Source organism: Triticum dicoccoides, chromosome 5B (genome assembly GCF_002162155.2).
Source record: "Triticum dicoccoides isolate Atlit2015 ecotype Zavitan chromosome 5B, WEW_v2.0, whole genome shotgun sequence".
Taxonomy (NCBI): domain Eukaryota; kingdom Viridiplantae; phylum Streptophyta; class Magnoliopsida; order Poales; family Poaceae; genus Triticum; species Triticum dicoccoides.
The window spans coordinates 430,658,350-430,671,151 of NC_041389.1; the positions used below are offsets into that span (position 1 = coordinate 430,658,350).

At 47.6% G+C, this 12,802-nt stretch overlaps 1 protein-coding gene across 1 annotated transcript; it reads right to left on the minus strand.

Moving 5' to 3' along the window:
* Positions 1-410: 410 nt before the first annotated feature.
* On the minus strand, positions 411-2,128 carry LOC119310009 (acyl-[acyl-carrier-protein] desaturase 4, chloroplastic-like). Its single transcript, XM_037585880.1, has 2 exons — positions 2,001-2,128; positions 411-1,885 (listed from the first exon to the last, which is right to left on the minus strand). Exons 1-2 carry the CDS (start codon positions 2,054-2,056, stop codon positions 733-735), a joined length of 1,209 nt encoding a protein of 402 aa, XP_037441777.1. The 5' UTR covers positions 2,057-2,128; the 3' UTR covers positions 411-732.
* Positions 2,129-12,802: the final 10,674 nt, after the last annotated feature.

Consider the following 12,802-nt stretch of genomic DNA (forward strand, 5'->3'; position numbering starts at 1 on the left):
GCAACGATTCCATGATTTCAACGCGGAATAAGAGCTCACAAGGGACTCACACAATCACCACCGGCAGACACCAAGACCAAAAACTAACAAGTTCACTCTTCTCTCAGAACAAATATCATCTTCAATAGCAGACCAGCACAATATATGAATGACAAAACACCGACATAACATAATTAAAACCCAAGCCAGCATAGATAAACAAAAATGAAACAACCATCCGTAATAATCTTTTGGAGAAAAGAATAGCTTTTTTTTCGAGATAGAGAAAAGAATAGTTAATCCCACAAGTGAAGAACGGCGCGGTGAAACGGCGCGGTGAAGCACGCGTTAGCTTCTAGGTGATGTACTATCCCTAAAAAAGACTAGTGCTCCACTGCAGCTTAGCAAACCAACACAAAGGCACATAAATAGATTGCAGCTAATTATTGATCTATTTTTTCACCAACACAAAGGCACATAAATAGATTGCAGCTAATTATTTGGCTGAGTTTTCTGCACATACACACAAAAGAGAAATGCATACATTCGCTCAAACATACATTACCATCACTTCACACAAAATCATCTAGGGTACGTTTACCGTATAAACCTGGCTCTACCAGATTCTTTTATGACGATCATCATCCTGATGCCCCTGCTTGTGATTCATGGCCTTAGGATTTAGTAGATTTTCTAGGGGTGGAATTTAGTAGATACTTTTGGGGTGAAATTTTTGGTAGATGGGCGGCTAGATCAGGCTCTGATGCAGACTGGCCTGTCGAAGACCCAGCTGAACCTTGCGAACTCGGGCTCTTTCGCGGCTTTGATCGCGCGGTCGTGGGCCAGCTCCTCCACCCGCCGGATCTTGCGCGGCAGCCCGCACACGTACTCCTGCGCGCGCCGCCCCTCGCCGGACAGCTGCCCCCCGGCGAGGTCAGCCACCTTCCACCTCCGCACGAAGTGCTCCACCATGTCGCCGTAGTCCCTTGCCGTGTACACCCCGGTGCTCTGCGCGACCGCTGAGAAGTGCTCAAACAGGTCGGCCTCGCGGCCGTCGGTCATGAGCTGGCCGGGCATGGTGATCTTGTCCCGCAGCACGGCGGCCAGCGCCTGCACCATTCCGTCCGGGTCGAGCTCGAAGAGCTTGGCGGCCACCTTGGTGTAGGCCGTCTCGTGGCGCTTCTCGTCGGCGGCGACGACGCCGCAGATCTTAGCGAGGCAGCGGTCGCCGTGGCGCGCAGCTTGCTTGGCGGTGTGGGCGTGAGAGATGAAGGTCGCGCGCTCCTGGAAGGAACCATAGATGGCATTGTGGTAGGGGCTGGACGGCCTGAGCATCTGCATGCCATTGCGGAGGAGGTGGTGGACGGTCCGCTCGACCTGGCGCATGTCGACGCGGCCGGAGAGGTAGAGGTAGCGGTTGAGGAGGTCGCCGTGGCGGTTCTCCTCGGCCATCCAACCGCGGAGCCAGCGCGCCCAGGGGAGGTCGCTGCAGCCTGTGTCGTCGCGGTAGCCCGGCACCCGGTTGCCCATGCACATGTACGTCGGCAGCGCCTCCTCCGTTACCATGTTGCCCACCAGGCACACCAGCACGTCGTCCGGTACGCCGGAGGCTTGGGCCTGCAGCTCCTCCGTCGTCATCATCATCGACGGCTGCTGCTCGGCGGAGAGGCCAGCTGCAGAGGGGGAAAAGCAGGGGAGCAGGTCGCTGGGCTGCCACGCGTCGTCCACCGGGGTGAGCAGCGGCAGCAGCTGTTCCTCCACCCAGCCGCTCAGGCCCAGACTCCGCACCACCTCCGCCTCCGCCTGCTCTTGCGCCGCCATCCCCGTCACCGTGTCCTCGAAATTAGCTGTCGAGGTGACCTTGCAGGCCCATCTCCCAGCTCTCGCCGCAGCCCGGCTCCTACACCTGCATGCACAAACGATTCCACTTCATCTGCTTGCCGAATCAAATCGCACACCTAGTTGGATGTTCGTCACATCGCGTGCATATTTGCGTGGGGAAGAAAGCCGCGTGTACGTACCAGGTCGCCTGTGCCGGCATGGCGAGACCGTGCGGGAAACACTTGAGCATGCTCATCTTCTCAGTGCTGCAAAGGCAAAAGCTTCCCAGACGATGCAGTATTGCAGGCACCTACCTATGTTTGCTTCCTATATATGCAGGCACCTACCTATGTTGGTTGGGGATGCAATGGAAACGGGAGCAGCATGCACGTGCCGAAAGGGTACGTAATTTAACTAAGAGGCCTCAAAACTTGCTGTCGAGCACTAGCTACATGACCAGTGAGGAAATCTAAATTCATACCTGAACTTATAAATGTGAGTTTTAACGTGAATTTTAAAGCTTCGGTTTGAACACCAAAACTTAAACAATTTTGAACTGAAGATACCAACATCCGACTAAATAAACCGTGTGTTCTTTTTTTTTAGCATCAATACAGACACAAGCGCTCATATACACGCGCATACACTCATTCCTATGAACGCACACACGCACATCCTACCCCTATGAGCACCTCCGAGAGACTGAGCCGGCATATCATCTTAAGATTTACGAAGTCACCGTAGGCGCCTCGTCGTCGACGAGAACGTCTCCTCCCACTGAAAGTGCATTGCCGAAAACCCTGAAATAAATCCAGAAATAATGCGAGCACCAGGATTTGAACCCTGGTGGGTTGGGGATACCACTGTCCACCTAACCAACTCAACCACAGGTTGATTCGCTAAACCGTGTGTTCTTTGGTAGCCAACAAGGGGACAATAACTGGTGTTTGCCATCGGACTGGAACTCCTTGGGCAGTCGAACCCTTCAATTGCTCATGCTTCTCTTGTTTCTCTAGATTTATTAGGCATGCGGCATGCGACAGGATCTCTTGATACTATGCCTAGTCATGGGATTGTTCTTTTTTACCTTGTTTGATCACTCGCTAATAGGGATCGGGATGATCCAGGCATGCAAGCATTCGGGGTACCATTTTCATGTACTCCTTCATCCGCTGATATTTGTTCTTGATGCTCAACTATTCGTTTCGAAATGGTGTTGACATCATGGTGGAGGTGGCATTGTGAGAATAAAAGTCCTCCAGATTCCATTCATCTCCATGTGATGAAGTTGTGTGGAGCTCATAGTGGTTACCACGGTTTCGGATCTCAAGCTTGGGCGAGCAATTGTTTTGGTGGTCCTTGTACTATTCTACGTTGGCCCTTCTTGGTGCAGGAAGCATCGTGCTTCCTTTGCCTCTTATTGTGGCTTTGTCTTTGATTTTAGTTTGCTAACACATCGAAGATGCATCTTCATTCTATGGACTTTGACCCACGGCAAGATGCTATTAAGATATGCTCTCTAAGGGCGTGCGTTTGGTGACGTCCAACACAAACGCATGACCGATTGTTGTGGGAGCCCAAGTGGTTGAGTGCAGTGAATCATTTCCTCGTCGTCTAGAGTGGCAAAGGTTTGATGTGATGATATGTTTCTCTGAAGAATCAATAAACAAGAAAACTTACTTTGCTGATTGTCGAGATTGTCTTTCATTATGAATCAATTACTTGTAATTGTTATTTGTCAGAGTCTATAAGGTGAACGGTTTGTTGGAAAAATATATCTTGTTTTCAAGTCGTGCTTGCTAGAAACATTTTTATGTTAATTTTTATCGAAAATAAAATGAAGTTATTTTAGGCTTTTAGCAACATAGATATTCTAGTGTAGCGCAGTGAACATTCCTGATGTTCAACTAAGACATTCAATTTTCCAAAGTTTATGCTTTGAGTTACATATGTGAAAAAAGAGCATGGTTAAACCATAAACCCTTAATTTGATTTTCTTTTTAGTATAAAAAACCTAGTTAGTTCTTACCCAAGTTTAAATATAATTTTAGGGCAACCTCAATTTTGAAACTCCAAATAGTTTTGTTTCTCGTCTTCATGACCTGGCACAAAGTGGTTAAAAAATTATGTTGTTAATTCATCCCACATGGTCACATGTGTTGTTAACTTGCCCCACATGTTGCATGAGACTTGTGATGCAATAAAATACATCCTTAGAGTGCATATTGGGCAAGAGATAAATGTGGGTATCCATGATCTTTTGAAGTATACATCTCGCAGAGTTTTTTGTAGATTCAGATCACGCGGGTAGATTATCATCGTAGAGAGGAAGTCTTTCAGCACGAGAAGGCTACAACCTCTCATGAGCATGTATCATATGCAAGAAAAAGAAATCTAAAAGGATGGGTAGCACACAAGCTAACATACTTGAGTAAACAGTTGCAATCATGACAAGGCGACTGGCTATACGTAAGTCACATTTTGGGTAAGTCGGTTTTCTGGGCCATTAGATTAAGATTCAACAATCGTTCTTCTTTCTTCCTCCTCCAGATTTCTTCCTTGTCCAATTGTTCATCCTCCCACGAAATTGACATACCTGATTTGCAAATTCAGTCAACTTACATATAACTATAGTGCATGACAAGATTGCATTCTACTCTCTCCAATTCCAGAATACTTGAAGTTTAAGATTTGTTGTAAATCAAACATCTTTAAGTTTGATGAAGTCTATTAAAAAATATACTAATGTCTATAACACCATGTTCATCATAAAATACATGTTCATAAAATTTAAATTTTATGTTGTAGATGTTAATATTTTTCTATATACATGGTCAAATCTGAAGAAGTTTGACTTAGGACAAACTAAAACATCAAGTATTGTGGAACGAAGGGAGTAGACCGTTGGTTGTAGACATGGCACAAGCACTACATGCCAATCTAGGATGTTCTCTGTCAGCTCAATGTATAAGGTGCTCGTACTGGGTTCTGGTATTGTAGGCACATTTGGAAATTGAGAATGCCTTACGGTTAAGTTTTATTTGGGTGTCTTCTTAAAAGAGTGTTTTTTAACTAAAAATAATCTAGCAAAAAGAGAATAGCATGGAGCTTGTTTTGCGCATTTCGTAATCAGGAGGAGACTATCCAATACAATTCCTCGGATTGCAAGTTTGCGCATCTAAATTGGCTTTGGTTAGCTTTTGATTTACACCCCACGCCATTCTATATCTCATATGTTTGGAAATTGGCTCTATGGGATTACCTAGATATTGCAAGCATAATATTTTGTTGGCATCATAGCTTGATGTTGGTCCATTTGGCTTTGCTCTAATGATGTCGCTTTTGATGGAAAGTAAGTTATCAAACTCTTTTGCAAGCTACTTTCTTATCGATTATTTAGTTGTAGTTATGGTTAACGTTGCAACATCTAGACCAACAGGAGGATTTAAAAGCCAGCAGTGGCAAGCTGGAGCAAGTTATTAGGGGATTCATGTCTCAACATAGGTGATGGTTTAGCAATAGACTTTGCAATACTAGAGTTCTTAGTATGTTGATGGTGTGTTGTCTTTTTAATAATCTTAAGACTCGTTAAACTTTGTAAGTATGCACCCACGGTGCAAGGCAGAAAGATGATCTCCCATTTTATAGAAGTCAATGGTGTGTAATAAATTTTGTGTATTGCAACGCGGGTAGACTAACGAATTGCTCAGCTCGTTAAGCTCGTGCTCATTAATTAAAACTCGAGTCGTTAGAGTTTGGTAAGCTTAACGAGCAGAAATCTAGCTCCCTAAGCTCATGCTCATTAAGACTCGAGTCGTTAGGGTTTGGTAAGCTTTTTTAGAAAAGGAGGATGACCCCCGGCCTCTGCATCTGGGTGATGCATGCGGCCACTTTATTAATTATTCTCACAAGACCTTACAGAATCATACAACAGTAAGACTGAAGCCACCGTCTAAGCAACAACTGTCGCTACACCTATCCAATTGATGAAGGGGCGCTGATAGTCTGGGTCTAATACCAAACAGACATCACAGCCAAACCTAAACATCTAAGAACTGAGGTCCCAACCAGGATGCCTGCCTGATATGGGGCACCTACCAGTCCGGCACACTCCTCAACCAGGACGCCTGCCGGGTATGGGGCCGCCGCAGACACCTGCCACGAGTCTATCTTCAGAGCTGTACTGTTGCATCTACCATGCCAGGTCTCTCAGCCATCGACGCCACCATGACGCCAGACAACGTCGTCCTCCTGTGTGAGTCCATCCTCCCACATCGAACTCCGAATTTGCACTGCGCCACGCCGTCCAGATCCGTCGCCATCAATGTATGGATGAAGCACCGCTCCACCAAAGAAGTTGTCCGTTGGTCCCGCGCAGCCGAGTGCACCTCCAAGAATGCTGCTGTTGGAGATATGTCCTAGAGGCAATCATGTATGACGATATTTCCTATGTGTTTATGCATAAAGATAGTCCTTGGACATTATCAATGATGTGTATCAGCAAGTACGTGACTTGTTTGTGGGACTATGCATCGTATGATGACTGTCCTAAAAGGTCCCTAGTCGAAAGGGCTGTGTGGACGCGCAGCCGACTAGACTAGCATATGACACGATTGATGGCTTGGTCTCACTAGCCATGGAGCATTGGATGCTAACCGAATAATATGGACTTGGAAAGGTCTGGTCGGATTCGACGTAGTCGGATCCGAGTCGAGATAAGGTCTGAGTCGGACAGACCCAACTATGAGACGTAGCGATATGTCATATGTGAGTCTCTAGTACAACATACATTCTATGTCCTAAGACCTGAGCTGACGCATGTACTCGGGATGGTGATAGACTTGCTTTGGGCCGACCAAACGCTACTCCGTGACTGGGTAGTTACAAAGGTAGGTTTCAGGTTTGTCCAGTCCCATGCTGCGAGACATGGTCGAGCAAGATGGGATTTGCCCCTCCGGTCGGGAGAGATATACTCTGGGCCCCTCATGTGATCCGACCAGAATAAGCATGGTCATGCGACAAGGATTATAAGATAATCCGGTTTGTGGTCGGCATCACTAGAACGAGAAAGAGGTCGGGCTAGCACAAGGATGACAGTCTCGCCTTGAGCCCGACAACATATATCGTGAGGCAAAGGGAACAGAAGTGTGACACGTTGTACAGGTTCGCCTAACCAGCTTCATAGTCTGCTTGGTGGTCCGCACACCTTGCTAGAGGCCGCTACCAACCGTGCAGATCAGAGGTGATCCGAACTGTGACCAAGCCGACTTGAACCTAAGGGGTCGCGCGCTTAAGGGAAGGAACCTACGAGGTCGGTTCGTAGGACACTGGTCGGATGTGATCCGAACTGGACTAGGAACGTGACCGAGTAGACTTTGGGCTTTAGGGTCCGGGCAAGGCCCAAGTGTTGAGCCTGCGACGGACGCCTATATAAAGTGGGGGTGCGGCACACTCATGTGATTGATCTCTTCAGCGCTGTGACTAGGGTTTGCATGTGTTGCGAATAGCCACCTCCACTCGCCGTCGACTCTGTGTTCGGACCTAGTAGTCCGCCACACGGTGTTCCTCCTGCACGCGCGGATACCGTTAGAGGCGGTGCACTTGCGCTGCTCCGGCGAACTTGTACGTGGGATCGGATGACCGGCTGTTCGAGGGAGATTGGACGAGGAGGAGACGATCCACGCGGACGCGCTGCCCCAACTCTTCTTCCGCTGCACGACACTGCGCGTCTAGTGGTAACAAACTGTGATCCATCTCCCGTAGCATGTTCTTGGTTGTTCTACGCGTAGGAAATTTTAAATTTGCAGTCGACACACCCTACCGTAGATCCCAACAGTGGTATCAGAGCCTCTGCTATAGGATTTGGATTCAGATCGTATGCATATTAGATATGTGGAGGCGGCAGATGAGATCTGTTGTCGTTGATGAGTTCGACTGTGTGCACGGTTGATGAGATCAACTGCACATGGGGATTGATGTGGCTATGTTTTCTGATGATCGGAGTCGATGAGGTCGTGACACAACCTACCCCTACCGGTCGGTATCCGCCAATGGGGTTAACAGTGAAACGTAAATCCGAATGGGACTCGCGACCGCTGTGTGCGTAGCGCCGTGTATTTTGTACCCGACACACAAACTGGTAGAATGTGATTCTATGCATAACTTTGTTTTGCAGGTTTGATGTGAATAGTATGGCTCATGTGTATGTGATGCATGTGTGTAATTTATATGTGGCCTGCGTGTCATGTTTGTCAGCAGGCAGGAGCCAAAGTGATGTCATTATATTGTATAACGACCTGCGTGTCGACTTGTGACTCTATGTAAAATTCATTACTAGTTGTAGTAGTTGGATAATAGAGATCAGGTTGGTGGCTTGGCGTCCCGGCGTGACAAACAAGATGGAGTTTGTAGATGGTCGTCGGAGTCGGAGCCGACCTGGAAGAACGTCCATGAAGGAGCCATACTATTTCACAATATATGTTTATATGTGATTGTTATGCTTCTTTGATTCTATGCATGTTATAATGGTAGAATGATCCCTCATGAATATCAAGCGAATTGCCATCCCCGATGTTGCACCTTCGCACGTCAAGTACGTCTAGTAGTGGGCTCATAAAATTGGGGTGCTGCTCGATGTCCTTGAACTGAAGGGTTCGTGTCGGACACGGACATGCACTGCGTCAAGTTAACTTGACAAGGCTATCAAAACAGTTTTGGGCCTTGTGGCAAAGAAGGTTGGGAGCCGGGGTATGAGATACCTTCCCGACCGACAAGAGTCGTATAGAGATACGATTAGCAAGGAGTTGCTTACCGGATAGGTGTGTTGGCTAGCAGTGATGCTAAAGCTCACTAGTCGCATGCGCTAGTCGGATCCTGAATCACTGAGAGTTTGCGGAGGGATGCTGACTTCAGTGGGAGTATTTCTGTTTAGGCTAGAGTTACTCTACATAAACACATTGCTTAGTATTGCATATTTTCTGTTGTAGATCAATGGCACCACCTGCTGAACCCAACTTTGCATTGAAATCAATTCTGGAAAAGGATAAACTGAATGGAACAAACTTTACCACCTGGTATAGAAATTTGAGAATTGTTCTCAAGCACGATAAAAAGGAACATGTTCTAGAGGATCCACTTCCAAAGGAACCTGCAGATAATGCTAATGCCACCACTAAGAATGCCTACCAGAAACTCATTGATGAATCAAAGGAGATCATCTGTCTGATGCTGGCTTGTATGGAGCCCGATTTGCAACAGCATTTCAAAAATGTTGAGGCTTACGATATGATCGAGAGTCTCAAGAGCATGTTTCAGACACAGGCTAGGACCGAAAGGTTCAACCTCTGGCGATCCTTGATGGATTGCAAGCTGAAGGAAGGTGATCCACTGAGCCCGCATGTGATCAAGATGATCGGATGTGTGCAAGCTTTGGATCATTTGGGCTTCCCACTCTTGGATGAGCTGGCTACTGATGCTGTTCTGGGTTCTCTTCCGCCTAGCTATGGGACGTTCATCTCGAACTATCATATGCATGGCATGGATAAGAAGCTCACTGAATTGCATGGGATGCTCAAAGCGGCAGAGCAGGATATTAAGAAAGGCACGCATCAAGTGTTGATGGTGCAGAAATCGGCTAAGTTCAAGAAGAGTTGGTCCAAGAAAAAGGACAAGGCAAAGGGCACGGAGACGGTAACCTCCGCCGCTGCGCCAAAGTCTGGACCGGACTCGAAGACCGTTTGCTTCCACTGCAAGGAGACCGGTCACTGGAAGAGGAATTGTAGCAAGTGGCTTGCAAAGCATGGCAAGAAGGCCGGAAATGCTTCTTCAAGCAAAGGTACACTTGTTGCATATGTTATAGACATTTACCTTGCTGACATACCTAGTAGCTCTTGGGTATTTGATACCGGATTGGTTGTTCATATTTGCAACTCGATGCAGGGGCTGGTAAGAACTAGGCGTGTGGCACAAGGGGAGATTGACATCAGGGTCGACAACAAAGCAAGAGTTGCTGCATTGGAGGTCGGCACGATGCAGCTCCAGCTTCCTTCCGGATTCATTATGGAATTGAATAATTGTTATTACATTCTTGCACTTAGTCGGAACATTATTTCTGCCTCATGTTTGATGAGTCAAGGTTATGAATTCAATTTAAAGGACAATGGTTGTTCGATATTTTTGAATGGTATGTTCCACGGCTATGCACCCATTGTTGATGGGCTATTCATATTGAATCTAGAACAGGAACCGGTCTATAACATGAATTTCAAGAGGAATAAGCCTAATGAGATAAATCCGACATACTTCTGGCATTACCGGCTTGGACACATTAGTCTGAAACGCATGAAGAAGCTCCATGATGATGGGCTCCTAACTTCGTCCGACTTTGGTTCGTTCGAGACATGTGAATCATGCTTGCTCGGCAAGATGACTAAGTCTCCTTTCGCAAAGAGTTGCGAGAGGGCGTCTGAGCTCTTGGAGCTTATACACAGTGATGTGTGTGGTCCAATGAGCACAACTGCCAGAGGTGGCTATCAGTACTTCGTGACATTTACCGACGACTTGAGTAGATATGGATATATCTATTTGATGAGGCACAAGTCGGAAACTTTTGAAAAGTTTCAAAGAGTTTCAGAACGAGGTTGTGAATCATCTCGGCAAGACTATAAAGCTTCTGCGATCTGATCATGGAGGTGAGTACATGAGCCAGGAGTTTGATGATCATCTGAAAAGTCTAGGTATAGTACCTTAGCTCACACCTCCGGGTACGCCACAAAGAAACGGCGTGTCAGAACGGAGGAATAGGACCTTGTTAGACATGGTCCGGTCGATGATGAGCAAATCGGATTTACCCTTGTCATTTGTTGGGGAACGTTGCAGAAAATTAAAAAATTTCCTACGGTTTCACCAAGATCCATCTATGAGTTCATCTAAGCAACGAGTCATGGGAGAGAGATTGCATCTACATACCACTTTGTAGATTGCGTGCGGAAGCGTTCAAGAGGACGGTGATGATGGAGTCGTACTCGTCGTGATTCAAATCACCGGTGACCAAGTGCTGAACGGACAGCACCTCCGCATTCAACACACGTACGGAACGGACTACGTCTCCTCCTTCTTGATCCAGCAAGGGGGAAGGAGAGGTTGATGATGATCCAGCAGCACAACGGCATGGTGGTGGATGCAGCAGAACTCCGGCAGGGCTTCGCCAAGCTGCTCCGGGAGGAGGACGAGGTGTAGCAGGGGGAGGGAGGCGCCAATGCACAGGGTCCGGCTGCCCTCCCCCCTGCCTTCCTTTATATAGGCCCCCAGGGGGGGCGCCGGCCCTGGGAGATGCAATCTCCCAAGGGGAGTGGCGGCCAGGGGGTGGAGTGCCCCCCAAGGCAAGTGGTGCGCCCCCCCCCCACCTAGGGTTTCCAACCCTAGGCGCAGGGGGGCCAAGGGGGGCGCACCAGCCCACTAGGGGCTGGTTCCCCTCCCACTTCAGCCCACGGGGCCCTCCGGGATAGGTGGCCCCACCCGGTGGACCCCCGGGACCCTTCCGGTGGTCCCGGTACAATACCGGGTGACCCCGAAACTTTCCCGATGGCCGAAACAGCACTTCCTATATATAATTCTTTACCTCCGGACCATTAGGGAACTCCTCGTGACGTTCGGGATCTCATCCGGGACTCCGAACACCATTCGGTTTGCTGCATACTCATATTCATACAACCCTAGCGTCACCGAACCTTAAGTGTGTAGACCCTACGGGTTCGGGAGACATGCAGACATGACCGAGACGGCTCTCCGGTCAATAACCGACAGCGGGATCTGGATACCCATGTTGGCTCCCACATACTCCTCGATGATCTCATCGGATGAACCACGATGTCGAGGATTCAAGCAACCCCGTATACTATTCCTTTTGTCAGTCGGTATGTTACTTGCCCGAGACTCGATCGTCGGTATCCCAATACCTCGTTCAGTCTCGTTACCGGCAAGTCACTTTACTCGTACCGTAATGCATGATCCCGTGACTAGACACTTGGTCACTTTGAGCTCATTATGATGATGCACTACCGAGTGGGCCCAGTGATACCTCTCCGTAATACGGAGTGACAAATCCCAGTCTCGATCCGTGTCAACCCAACAGACACTTTCGGAGATACCTGTAGTGCACCTTTATAGTCACCTAGTTACATTGTGACATTTGGTACACCCAAAGCACTCCTACGGTATCCGGGAGTTACACGATCTCATGGTCTAAGGAAGAGATACTTGACATTGGAAAAGCTCTAGCAAAACGAACTACACGATCTTGTGCTATGCTTAGGATTGGGTCTTGTCCATCACATCATTCTCCTAATGATGTGATCCCGTTGTCAACGACATCTAATGTCCATAGTCAGGAAACCATGACTATCTGTTGACCAACGAGCTAGTCAACTAGAGGCTTACTAGGGACATATTTGGTCTAAGTATTCACACGTGTATTACGATTTCCAGATAATACAATTATGGCATGAATAAAAGACAATCACCATGAACAAGGAAATATAATAATAATCCTTTTATTATTGCCTCTAGGGCATATTTCCAACAGTCTCCCACTTGCACTAGAGTCATTAATCAGTTACATTGTGATGAATCGAACACCCATAGAGTTCTGGTGTTGATCATGTTTTGCTCGCGGAAGAGGTTTAGTCAACGGATCTGCTACATTCAGATCCGTATGTACTTTGCAAATATCTATGTCTCCATCTTGAACATTTTCACGGATGGAGTTGAAACGACGCTTGATGTGCCTGGTCTTCTTGTGAAACCTGGGCTCCTTGGCAAGGGCAATAGCTCCAGTGTTGTCACAGAAGAGTTTGATCGGCCCCGACGCATTGGGTATGACTCCTAGGTCGATGATGAACTCCTTCACCCAAATTGCTTCATGTGCTGCCTCCGAGGCTGCCATGTACTCCGCTTCACATGTAGATCCCGCCACGACGCTCTGCTTGCAGCTGCACCAGCTTAC